At 43.0% G+C, this 13,821-nt stretch overlaps 1 protein-coding gene across 1 annotated transcript; it reads right to left on the bottom strand.

Annotated features, from left to right (window-relative positions):
• Positions 1 to 346: 346 nt before the first annotated feature.
• Positions 347 to 10,239, bottom strand: LOC308221164 (ubiquitin carboxyl-terminal hydrolase 42-like; the record flags this gene model as incomplete). Its single annotated transcript, XM_080618127.1, has 14 exons — positions 347 to 1,823; positions 2,492 to 2,580; positions 2,966 to 3,697; positions 4,398 to 4,536; positions 4,996 to 5,096; positions 5,298 to 5,438; positions 6,058 to 6,169; positions 6,817 to 6,899; positions 7,444 to 7,514; positions 7,652 to 7,719; positions 7,880 to 7,982; positions 8,143 to 8,253; positions 9,475 to 9,675; positions 10,038 to 10,239. The coding sequence occupies 14 exons, from the start codon at positions 10,237 to 10,239 to the stop codon at positions 347 to 349; spliced, it is 3,630 nt and encodes a 1,209-aa protein (XP_080474253.1).
• Between the last annotated feature and the right edge of the window lie 3,582 nt (positions 10,240 to 13,821).

The raw sequence follows: 13,821 nt of genomic DNA, 5'->3' as shown, positions 1-13,821 counted from the left end.
ACACAAATCCTGACAGGGGCTATTTGTGGAATATGTGGAATTAAAAATACATAATTGTTGTAACCTAATCAAGAACAGTGCGCAGATCTGGCTCTGCCCTGGGTTCAGCAGGCTGGGCTTAAACCACGACAGGTTCTTAACTTTGTGCTCCAGGTCTAGCGTTCTAACGCTATTCAGCAACATCCTTCCTATGTTGGCTTGACCAACCTAATGACCAGCCTGATGACCAACACCTAGTCAGATTATCCTACATAAATCACTTAGAAACAATGGGGAAAAGGCAGGCATGAGAAACACAGAGAAAAGTGTTAGGAAAAAAAATGGCAGATTATGCTGGAATCCCTGCTTACTTGTAATCCTTCTCTCGATATTTATCTTTGGACTTCTTTTTCTTCTTGACCTTCTCATCTTTTTTCATTCTTTGGTCATCTGTCTTGCGGCATTTCTTTCCCATTTCACTTTCCCTTCCTTCTCTGTCACTGTATTTCCTCTTGCCAAGTCTAAGTTTTTCATTTTCCCAGAAAGCGTTGTCAAAATGTGCACGAGCTGAGGCAGGTGGAGGTGCGTGCCTTTCCCGAGAGTGTTTTTCAGACTGCCGCTGAGGTACTGAACCATGACGGAAGTTCTCTCTGTGGCTACTGAAGTGATGGGCTCCTTCCTCCCTGGAGTGACTGGTGCGAGCCCATCTGCTCTGGCAGTGATGATCCCTACGTGATTTGTAGAACTGACTCAATTTGTCAAAGTCCTTATCAAAATGAGAGGACTTCCTCTCTCTACCATCTCCTGTTCCATGAACAGAGTAATAACCCTTGTAACACCTGCATTTTTCCCATCTCCGTGCTTCATCTTGATAGTATCTTTCCCTGCTCCAAGTTCTCTCTCCTTTGGAATGGGAATACCTATTCCTGTCTTGTTCTGTTCTTTCTCTGCTTCGCGATCTATAACGAGAGTATTTTCCTGACCTTCTGCTGTTATTTGGACTGCTTCTTTCATTATGGGAAGGTCTGTACTTCCTTTCATTGTAATAGTCCTGCTTATGATGATATTGCTTATTTGTTTCCATGCTGCAAGAGCGCCTCCTTTTGTAGGAACGATCATCCGCTTTGCTCCTGCTTTGCTTCTGCTCTTTAATGTCAGAGTATTGTCTCTTCTTTCGGTAGTGTTCTTTGTCAGGTTTTTTGGAGTCGTGTATCTTCTCCTCGTATTTTTGCCTATTATCCTCTTCGCATTTTTTATTATTCAGCCCCTCATTTTGCCTGGAGAACTGACTCTCCAGAACTTTATCCAGCTTTGCAATAGAAGAGTCATTAACAGGTGGTACCTCTACATAGTTATTAGAAATGTCCTCTGTATCTTGGCATTTATCTGTAATACCTAGAGATGCAAGTTTTTTAGGACTACATTCAATGTCAGACTTCACAGAGGAAGTTTGCCCTAATTTCTCTTCACTCTCAGGAGACCCTTTGATATACGAAGGATCTCCTTTTGCAATGAGTGCAGGTTCTTTTGGTCTTCTTGGTTTGTCTTTGTCTCTGCTGTCTTCGGACTCACACTGCCCAACGTATTCCCATTCAGTACCCAAGGATTTTTTCCTGACCTTGTGCTGACCGTTGATACTGGGTTGTACGTTATCAGCTTTTGTTATAATACTTTCAGCAACTTCTCTGGTAGCAATGGTTTCAGAGTCTGATACAGTAAAAGGACTCTCAATCTCACAGCCAAGGTCGGAAAGAGGCGTCCCGGATTGTTCATAGACAGACACTGTTTCCGTCACTACGGTTTCCATAAGATGATCGCCCTCAGACTTCTGAGGTGCAGGGACACTGCACAAAATAAAAACACATTTTTCACTTGGAAAAGTTCACCTAAAAGATAAATGTTGGGAGCAAAAATCCCCTTAAGTAAAAGATTTGCTGGCTACTGGTAAACTCTGTCTGTTTCTAAACTCCCTTACACGGTTTGGAAACTGTAGCTTTCTAAAGAGACTCTGTAAGGCAGTCCCCTTTAGAAACCGATTCTTATACATTCAGCAGCGCCCAGAGAAGGTGTTTTTCTTCTCGAGTCTGCAAGGAGTACATTAAAAACCCACACCCAGCACATTTGTCTCCCTCTGCTCACTGCTCTACATCACATCAGTAGCCAGCACCACTAGGTTCGCTCTCCCCTAACTAGAAAAAAGTCAACTCATTAATGTCAGTCCCCCCCCCCAAAATGGGAGGGCAGGAGGTGGGGAATTTACATTGGAAAAAGAAATCCAATCGTTAAAAAAGGGAAAATAATTCCGTGAAGAAACAGAACTACTCTGAGAGGCATCTGCTCGTATTTAATATCAGAATAATACATCTTCAGTGCTGATGTCTGCAACCCTACATGTACAGTGTGGAATTTGCTGTACTGGTTCAAAGCTTTCTACTAAATAGAATTAGCAAAGGGGTAAAACAATGATAAACTTGGATGAAATCTTGTTTTCATCAGAGTATACCCGGTTTACCTTGTTTGCGCTGACAGCCTGTTCAGGTGGCTGTAGGCCAGGGATTCTAAGATTATTTCTTGAGGAATTGGTGACTCAGCTTCAGGTACCTACAATTAAAATGCAGACGTTAACAGACAAAAATATACTACCTTTAGCTGAAAACTGTTTGCAAAATTTCCTCATTAGTTATTAAGCAAGATCACTTTGCCTTACGTGCACTATTGCCATTTCAAACATCACCCCTTCCCCACCCCCAAATATGTTTATGAAACTTATCAAGTACTATCTCAGCTGAACTTTTCTGAAGCTGACATGTTCTCACATGCCAGTTGAGCTCTGCAAATTCTAAGGGGACAATAGCACAAAGTGTTAACGATGAAATTTGTGCTGTGTGTGTTAACAGTATTTCACATGAATTAGGAACATTTTAACGCTCCTGAATACTAAGGACACCATAGGTGAGAAGTTCTAGATGGAACAAACATAACTCACTGGTTCAAGCAATCCATTTGTTTCAGGAAAGAAAATCTCAGAAGTTTTAGCAGGTTGGACTTCGCAAGTAAAATCATCAAGTTTCAGTCCATTTTGTTTAGATCCAGTATCTAAACTAACAGCACCATTTAGTGAATCATTTTTTGGCAGCTCATGATGGGAACTCTCTTTTTCAGCCCTCTCACAGAAAGAATGGGAATTCTGCAATGTGCCGACCGCCTCCCAAATCACAATTCCTTTGGAAGATACGCTGAAATTCATTTTAAACACGCCATTCGACGCCTCAGATTTTCCTGAAGACTCTGCACTGGAAGGAACCGTAGCATCGGAGCCGAGTGTAGGACTTCCATTCACTGCTGGCTCTACAAACATTTCATCAGGAACTTCCTGTCTGGAAATGTCAGCAGCAACTGCCACTGTAGAGGCATCTGAGGTAGACTCTGCTCTGAAAGAGTTTGTAATTGTGGAGGAAGGAACGGCCTTGCTGAGATCCTCATTCTCCAAAGCACTGGTAAGATGGCCAGCCTGTGACACGGTCTGCCGCTCAGGCAATTTGTTATTAATACTTCTAGTGATCTTCTGGGCTTTCGATGGATCCGTAGCTGAAGGCCTGGTAATTGCCCAGTTTTGAATGCAAGCTGTTGGTAGAGCTGAAGATAGCCTTTTTATGGAGATACCAACAGGATTTGTATCCTCTTCTAGGGGTCCATTTCCATTTAAATGACTTGAATTCTGTATTTAAAAAGAAAAGATTGCAAGATGAATATGTGCAATCACACAGCACTTATGAAAACATTAAATTCTCCTACTAAATATTTCTACAAATTGCCTCACCACCTAAGAAGAAAAAACACCCCACTTCCAATATCAACCTAAGTCCAACAAGTGTGTTTAATTCCTGCTGCTTTTGATTTACTGCATATTGGTATCAAATGAGCCTCATTTTTGAAACCCACACAAACAACTTAACATTGACTAAAGCTCTTCCCAAATGTATTTACTTTCCCCTTTAAACATTCCTCGAAAACACTGCAATAATTGCTCTGGTACTCAGGAACAAGAAAAATCGTTTTCACTGACTCAGCTAAAGTAACACTGGCGGAGTGATATTGAATTATTACTACTACTATTGTTCTTATCATCATCATCATCATCAGGAATTAATAGGCTCCTTCAAGCGTCTGAAAAGCATAGCTCCCAGTGCTTTAGAAAGCACTTTGAGTTGGAAGTATAATGAAGTAGCATGGCTGCACAATTTAGGATTAGCCACTGTTGGAATAATTCTGGCTGTTGCTGACGGTTGTGAAGAAAGCTGCAGTGTGGGAGGGAAAATAAAACTCAGACGCTACAAAACAACAACACACCCCCCACCCCCAGTCAAAAGAAAACAACATTATCAATTTGGTGCCATTATCTGCTCCCTGCAAATTACCTTAATCATATGAGGAGGAAGCTGCGGTCCCATAAATCCGTCCTGCTTACTATTAGGCCCCCACTGACCAAGGAATGAGCAGGGGTCAGACGGTGCTGGTAAGTAAAAACCACGTTCTCCAAGTGTCAAATCATAGCGCCTTGGGAAAAAAGCAGTGATCTCAGTTTAGAGTTTTTCTTTCAGCCTGGTCTTGGATTAAACCCCCTTCTAAAATTTGAAAAGAACAGATGATGTGACACACAAGACATGTACAAAAGGCTCAACCAAGACTACAAACTAAAAAACAGACAATGGTCTCCCTACAATGACTATCCTTGCCAGAGCGACAGCTCACCCTTACATCATCTATGGCGTAATTTCTCCTCTTCTACATTAGCCAGCTACAAAGACCAGATAGACAGCAATGTACACAAGCGCACCAGTTTAACGCCAAGCAATGAAAGGCAGTAAATGCTGTGGGCAAGTTCAGGTTAGACAGAACCAAATTCCAGAAATTGTAATCTTTTCCTAGCACAGAAATAACAACACCGGAAAAAAAGACAAGTATCAGTAACAGGAAAGTAAATATATTCTGAACAGGTTCAGGAGTTGGTATTACCTGACATAAAAAAGTAAATAAGCTTGCTGATTGAGAACTGTTTGGATATCAGAAGGCTCCACTACGGCATCATTCATTCGATACCAAAATCCATTGCCCGCCTGCAAATAAAAGACAGTGACATCTTTAGACAAAATGCATGTTGCTCAAATGCCATCACAGGTAGAACTCTTCAGCACAAACCATCCAAACCAAATCAAACAGAACACACCATCCAACTTTTCCCCATCAAAACAGTGGTTACCAGTAACATTGATTTTCTTTGTTTATTTTACCCTGGGAGAAATCAAGCTGGTACCCACCTTTATGAAGCAGATATAGTGTCCTGCACTGCAGCCAAACCCCAAATGAACAAGAACTGCATATAAAGAATAGATGAGTGGCTCTCCCATCGATTGGGACATATAGGCTCGAAGATCCAAATATTCAGGGTATTTTACATCCTAAACACAAAACAGGAAGATTCAAAAATTACCCGGAATCACTTGGTGGAACAGCCTGAGAAAAACCCTTCTGAAAACACAGGCTAGGATCACACAAATATATTCTTGATTCTTATAAAAATACCTCTTCTCAGAAACAACATTTAGTCATTTAAGCTGCAGAGAACTCTTTTCTGCAGAATTAGCTCTAAGAGTGAGGTATACCCCTATGGTTACCGTAAGCCACAGTTGTTAGATGGACTTTTCTTAGACTATTGTTATTAGTCTGTAGTTACAGCCTGCAAGCATTAACAACTTTTAAATCATAGAATCACAGAATCATAGAATAGTTAGGCTTGGAAAGGACCTTAAGATCATCTAGATCCAGCCCCCCTGCCATGGGAAGGGACACCTCCCACTAAACCATGCCACCCAAGGCTCTGTCCAACCCGACTTTGAACACCGCCAGGGATGGAGCAGTCACAGCTTCCCCGGGCAACCCATTCCAGTGCCTCACCACCCTAACAGTAAAGAATTTCTTCCTTATACCCAATCTAAACTTCCCCTGTTTAAAATGATATTTTCTTGGGGAAATCTCCCATTCCAAGAAGATAAAGCTGCTTTACGGCTGCAAATATACCTTGTTGATCTTGCCACCAGTAAAATCTGCAAATCTTTTCAGCGATATGACAAGAACTTTGGAGGAGCGATGTATTGTGTACCTCTTGGAGGCAGAAACCATGTTTTCGCACCTTAAAAACCAGCACAGACAAACGGTTAACGGCAAATTCTTCCCCCTCCCAAAACTCAAACAAGTGTTCATCTCTCGCACAGGCTTATGAACCCATACGCTGCACTTCAGGCTTGTTAACAGACAGAAGGTAACAGGATGTAAGCGGACAGCTCTACAAAACAAAGGATTTAGAACATTATCTTTCGATAGCCAAGCAAACATCTGAGCATCTATCCTAATGACAAAAAGAAAAGGCTTCCCAACAATTCAGCATGAGAACCCTGCAAGACATTTTTTAGTGAGCCATTAGAGGCTGCTCACGTTAACGACCACCGTTCACACACACTGAGACCCAATCCCACTTTGTTCCACAGGGAACACTAGGACCTTCAGCAAGCTGATTGTTGCCTCCCACCCCAAATCCTTGTCCTTAGCTCCATGCTTCAGCTCACCACTACTTAGCAGACATCCCCTGTAACTTCTGGCCAGACAAATATTTCTGTGTGCAACCTCACTCTTACGAAGGCTAATAAACACCAGTAGAGGCAGCAGTAAGGAATAAAAGTCTAATATGAGCTAATGGCCAGAATTCTTCTATTTCCAGATATTCATGTGATACATGAAACGCGTTCTCTTGTGTTCAGATGGAATTAGTAAGAATCTTACTTGCTACACTTATAGCTGTTTTCTCCGCCCAGTTGTTCAGGTTTCACAAATTGTTCTAGAGCCTCGGTGACAGACGTAACGGCCTGGATGAATAAGAAAGTAGAGCACTAAGTCACTGGAAATGCAAAACTTCAAACGCTTCCTGGTAGTTTGCGAGAGAACCTTGCTAGTTCATCCTCAAGCAACCTACTGCCAACCGGCAACCACTGTGAAGGAGGCAGAAACCTCAGAGTACGCTGAGCATTTACCTCCTGTGGAAACGATTCTACTCTGAAACAAAACAATAAAGTTTGCAGTGCCACAGACAGCTCCTGTGCTATGCTATGGCATCAAGAATGAGAACAGTCAAACCCATCAGCCTAAGGACAGACGTATGCTGAAGCAGAATAATGGAGAAGTGTGAGAGTATAGGTGTTTGTGTAGACATAATTACTGTTTTTACAGCTTAAACCCACTGCAAACATGGAGAGCATCTAGATGCCTTCCACACAAGACCAAAGGATTGCCGCTCCCATCCAGCATCAAGCTCTTTCCTTTTAGCAGTGTATCTTTTTCAGTAAAATGCCTTTCTTTGGAAGGCTCTACAGGTCCCCATACAGCTCAACCCATATTCACAAAACACCTTACCTCTATATCCAAAGTAATATCGAGGAATGGTTCGTACGTATCAGAAACGGCTTGGCAGTTCAAGCATTTCACTGGAATCAAAATACAAATGCTTAACACTGACTGGACAAATTTAAAGTCTTCACACGTATTACTTTAGTCAAAGTCCTTTACTACAGACAAACAGACACAGACCAGTTCAAAGGAGAGGAAGATTTTTAACAAGTACCTTGGGATCTTAGGTATCCTCCAAATATTTGATAAATAAGTGTGGTGGCTTGAGAAGATATGTCCAACCTGGAAAGAAATGATAAATCAGACCTCAGATGATGCGAGGCTCAGATTTAACTCTTCAAACAGTTTTTACCAAGGACACGGATTTTAATGCAGTATAGTAAAGAAAGGAGTAAAAGGGGCTAGAGAACAATCAAAAGTTAAATAATTTGTTTATGCTTACTTGGTGCTTCCATTCAAGCAAGTTTTCTGCAAAGCATCAACAGTGAAGGACAAGAATTCATGTGCATCCTCTTGACTGCCGTAACGGAAATGCTTTCCTATTCCTAATAAATAAGAAGGTGGTCATATTTATCTCGTAGAAATTGAAAGAAAACTTGTATTTCTAATATCTTCCTTCCAAGTATCAAAATCATTTCTATGCATCAAATAGTTCTTTGAAAAGTTACCAAATATATCAAAATAAAACCATCTGAAATTACTTACTTTTAAGGCCATGGATAACAGATGTAGGTTTGATAGCATTATTAGAGCAACACAGGACTTGGTTAATGTGAGCTTCCAATGTACACATCATACAGAAGCCTTTTTCATGACCTGAAGAGTGAAAGAAGCAACAGTCTAGCCAAATATGCATTGCTACAAAAAAACCAAAACCCAGCCTTATGAATTAATACTCTTTAAGCTAAAGGTACAATGTGCATTCTTCATGTGCATCCTCTTCTCCTAAGGCGTCAATATCCCGACAGTTTTGTGGCATTTTAAGACACAATCCTGTACAGAATTTAAATGATGACTGAGTTTGCATTAAAATGCATTTTCTGATGAGCAATCTAAGTCACTATTGCAATGACTTTTTTTTTTTTGCAGGCTGACACAAATGTGAACTCCACAGGCTGCCGAATATATGACAAAACACTACTGACATTGATGACACAGCACTAAGAGAGAATGTCTGTTATTTTCAGCATACTGCTGTGAGGTGAGCTACGTGACACAGAGCTAAGAAACCTCCGGGAGAAAGGAAAGATTAAATTATTTCTGCCCTCCCTTTTGCAACAGGGTTCTTAACTGGAAACATTTTTATCTATGTTAAAAAAACACACTTACATTTCTAGGAATAAACACTAAGATGCCAAACCAAAAAGCATGCATGTACCTTTGTCAAAATAGACCTAGATGGAGATGAAAAGAGGCTCCTATGCCTAAATCAATTCAAGCATAGAAGTGCAAAGAACACAAATTCCAACGTTCAAAAAACACGAACTTTTAACTAGAATAAAACCAGTCTACATTTTAATACTGCCCCACACAGATTTCCATTTCAGGACAGCAGAAATTGGCTCGTAGTGCTTTCTAGGGTGTGGGCCTTTTTAATGGGTCAAGAGTGAACGTGTCATTTATTGCAATATTAACACACTACGGTATCTAGGCTGCAGACACAAAGAAGCTATGATGCCAACATCCTAAATTTTACCTCCTTTCTACCAGCAGGAAACCCAAATCCCAAATGTTCATCAAATGCCTTCCTTTGCAACATACTTCTTTATTCACACAAAGCAAGAAATGGTCTTTACTTGCAAGTTTACCATTGTGCATTAAATGAACAAATGAACTTTATATGCCATTCTGAGCTCCCTGCTAAATAACCATGGAATCACAGAATCATTTAGGCTGGAAAACACCGCGAAGATCGCATTCAAAGCCGGCTTCTACAGGTAAAACGGGAAAGCCGCGAGTTTTCTCCACAGAATCCCTGTTCTTCTTCCACCTTTGCAGCTGCCCAACATATTTATAATAATACTAGAAAGTACTCACATGACTTGCTGTGTTCAAGAGACAGCATGTAATTGGCCAGAGGAGGTGTGTATGTCAAACACTGCAGCGTAGCATTAAGGTAACACGTATTGCCCAGATTCTGCAGTCCAACTCCAACATTCAGTGGCTGTTGCCAATCCATGCAGATTTTCTCAGGTGGAAAAAGAATTTCACGTGGTGGGGCAATTCCATCGTTAACAACTGCAAGAAAATTAGATTTCCAAAACTATTTACGGTTTCTGATTGAAAAAGGCTGTTTAAAAGGCAGCATTCTGCAGGAGCGCCCAGAAGAACCAGGTCTACTCCACAACCCAAAAACACATGATGGAACAGCTGAAACACTGCCACTTGAATTTGCAGGTCAACACACTGCTTTGAACCATCATTTTCCAGCACCAGTCCCTTCAGTTGCCTTAGGGGACTCACAAAATTGCAGCCTAGCGCTGAAGGCTTTATTCATCACAACCCTGTTTTATATCAGTGCAACAAATGAGAACTGCGTTTTCTAACTTTTGGGGTTTTTGTTCTGAAGAAAAGGGGGGAAGGACAGAAGGCACACTTACTTAGTTCTCCCTGGCCAAAAGGCTTGGGTTTTTCCGTGCTTCTACAATAAATAGAACCTCCCGGTCCCTTCTTTGGCTCTTCTGCAGGTTGTACCCAGCCAAAGTTTGCGGTGCATGCTGTTACTTTCTTGGCAGGCCATTTGTTGGCCCACCTGAATGACAGCTTTTTAAATATTGAAGGTATTCTCCTCTTTATAGTCATCGTTCATATCTGTATCAAAGATAAAAGTTCTGGTTGACTTCAAAATATCACAAAGCATTCCAGAAGGAGATCCTGTCACTCAGTCGCAAAGAAATAACTTGAAGGACTAAATAGCTGGTAACAAATATTAAAAAAACCCCAAACGACAACAACCAAACTAAAAACCCCACTCACAACACTGTGTTTAAGTGGGGAGCAGCGATTACGCATTTGTCTCATGACAAAACAAACATTTGCAGCAGTGACTGTAAAACAACAACATACACAAAAATGCCTAAGTAGAAACAAGGAGCAACAGGAAACTACTACAGGTAGACATGAAGACATGAAGGCACTTTTATGTCTCTAAATTGCAAACTATACTTCCACAAAGCAACACTACAGGAAGACAAAAAAGCCCAAACCAAACCAACAACAGAAAAGTAAAACCAAACCCCCGAAAAAAACCAAAAACCAAACACACACACACAAATTCGAAATAAGGAACATCCCGAACGGACACACACACACACACACACACACACACACACACCCACACACACCCCCAGAGGCCACACTTGTTTGCTTTCATAAAAAATAATCCATCTGCCAACCCAGGAAACCCGCAGTCAGTTATCACTTTAACCTTACCTGGAAGCGAAGGGCTCCGAGTTTGTCAGCTCCGGGGTCGTGACCGTGGTCTCCGTCCGCCCAGGGGTTTCTCTGCTCTCCCAAGGCGCGTCTGCCCAGTGTTTCACCGGGGTCTGAGGGTCTGCTTCTCCCGGGTCGCAAAATAAGCTCTCAAAGTCGGTTAACGTCATAGTACCAGTTCCAAATGGAACTGCCCGGCCTTCCATCACCAGCGCTGAGCCTGACGCACCTACCCGCTCACCCTCCGCTCTGCCTTTCCGAGGCGTTTTGGTCCCTAAAAGCATTTTGGCACCGCTGCTCTCACGGACCGGCGCGGCACGCAGCACGTCCGCTGTCGGGAGCGGCAAGAGCCCAAACACAGCCAAACCAACCCGACCCTGACGCGGCAGGCGAGGGCAGAGCACGGCTCCGAGGGATCCCTCGCTTCCCCTCGCCTCGCCCTTCTCCCTCCACCTCACGCTCCGACCCAGCCCCACCGGGCACCTCCGGCCCGCGGCAACCGGTGCTGCGGGGGCAGGCGCAGCGCCGCCCCGCCTCAGCGCTCTCCCGCGCCGCCCCGCCCCGCCCCGGTCCTGCCGGGCCAGGCGGTGGTGGCCGTGGCGGCGGTGGCGGCGGTGGCGGCGTCGGCGGGGCTGGGTCCGTCCGCCCCATACTGGGGACGTCGCCCAGCCCCGCCCCGACGGGGAGTCCCACCCCTCCGCTGCCCGGCAGGCAGGAGGACAGCGGCCGGGTGCCCGACCGGCGCCACAGCGGCCGCCAGAGCTGAGAAGAGCCCAGCCGAGCCGAGCCGAGCCGAGCCGGGCCGAGCCGGCTGCTCCCGCCGCTCTCTTTCCCTTCTTTTTGCCGTGCCGGCTCCGCTCAGCAGCTGAGCTGTGTGGCCACTTCCATCAGCCGCGGTGCCAGTGCAGTGCAGGCAGAGAAATGTACAGGAAACTTCGGCTCAGCCGGACTGGCTTAAAATTGACGCTATTCTGACAAAATAAGCTCTACGTTACTGAAACATTTTGAACCGCTTTAAACTGGTACAAAACTGAACCTCTGCCAACTGAGCAGCAACTAGAATGCTTTCTAGGTGAAAACAATGCATATTTTTCAGATTTAGTACATCCCTATGTAGATATGCTGGCTGGAAAAGCTAGGTCTCTTGTAGACCAAATCCTACAAGCTAAGACTTGTGGCTTACCAGTTCCATTTCTAGATTTTCTTAGAAAATGTTTCTAGCTACAGTTTGAATATAAAATGTAAACGCTGCACAGATAGGGACTGATCTAAGTAGTAACTTGGCGTACACAAGTGATTTGCATGACATACTCTGTATCAATCATTGTTTAAAATGTGACGTTCTATGTAAATCCACTGCAATCGTAACGTTTTCATTTATCAGGAGGACCTGTTGCTTCAGCCTGGAGACTGTCTCTAAAATAAAGTGTGAAACCCTACTGTTGCATAGCTCCTCATTTACCAAGAATACATGGGAGGTGCGTGCTGATTTACTGGTTTCAGAGGTTAAGATCTGATTTTGCAACTGCTCTTGTAAGTCAAAGGGGCCTCTTTGCCTACCTTTAGGCACACTGATTTAAATTGACAGGTTTACTTTTTCAGAGAGAAAATTCCTCACCTGCAAAATAGATTGTTCTTGTAAAGCTGAACACTCATAGCTGTGTTGCTGTGAATGTTACTCCATTAAGAGCTGGTTTCCCACCCTGAATTAAAGAGGGATTTTGTCCGTTCCCTTCCATGAGCTTCAGTCAAATATAAGGCAAGAACAACTCAGATCTCTTGTCCTCAAGTCGATTAATCAGACCAGACAGATAAGTCAGAGGAACTGTATTTCACTGAGGTTCCCAATCACTGGTCTCCTGATGCAGGACCAGTGAATATGAAGTGCATCACAGTTTGATAGCATTTAATAATAAAAATTAAAATCACCCTATGAATTTGTCTGGAGCTAGCCACTTTAGAGAGACAAAGACAACTGAGACTTCAGGCAAGTGACAGTATATTAAGAGAACGGAATTAAAACGTATGGATTTTGTCTTGATGGTAAATGTTTCAATCAGAAATTCTAAGTTTTGATGGTCCACATCGATAAAGTCCAGTTTGAAGATAAAGAGTCGTTGTTTTTGAAGGTAAAGATTCATCTTTTTTGATGGCAAATCCAGGTTCGATGATAAACAGTCAGGTTTGGTGCAAACAGTCAGGTTTGGTGGTAAAAAGTCACATTTGATGGTAGAGAGTCAGTTCTGATGGTAAAGGCAGGTTCAATGGAAAACAGGTTTGGTGCTAAAGCGTCAGGTTTGATGGCAAAGCCAGGCTTGATGGTAAACAGTCAGTTTTGATGGTAGAGTCATTCTTGATGGTAAACAGCCAGATTTCAGGGTAAACCATCAGCCTTGATTGTACAGTTTTGATGGTAAAGAGTCAGGTTTGACGATGAGACGTAGCTGGTTTTGTCAGTAGGTTTAGTTTAGGTAGCGAAGGATTCCATCAGTGAGCTTTGCATCTGAAAGACAAAAGAAGCCAATGTCACTCCATGTCATGACATTCAATGTCAAACCCTGTCTCAGTGGTTTGGTTTCTGAAAGAGAAGTCTCAAGCCTGCACACAGCTCCACCTGCTCTGTGACTATATTATCCGACGGACTTGAGAAGGTAGCTTCCCCACTTCCAAACTGACTGCAGTTTGGATCTATGCTAAGGTGAAAATTCCTACTTGAGACCCATTCATTTAATATTTTTAAAGACAGACCTTCCACAACAGGAAGTTCGTTAACATCTATGGACCTGAGGAAATACTCAAATTCTGCAGACTTAACAAATTGCTTTTCACAGCCCTCATATCCCACTTGTGTTGCAAGCAGTGGATCAAAGTGGGGTTCTAGCACTGTGTTTATCGGTTAACATCTCTTACGCCTACACAGATAGTGCACTAATCTTAATGCCCCTGACCTGT

Source organism: Psittacula echo (assembly GCF_963264785.1).
Source record: "Psittacula echo genome assembly, chromosome: 5".
Lineage (NCBI taxonomy): Eukaryota > Metazoa > Chordata > Aves > Psittaciformes > Psittacidae > Psittacula > Psittacula echo.
The sequence above is the reverse complement of the archived record's forward strand: the minus strand, read 5'-3'. Positions and strand labels throughout refer to the sequence as shown.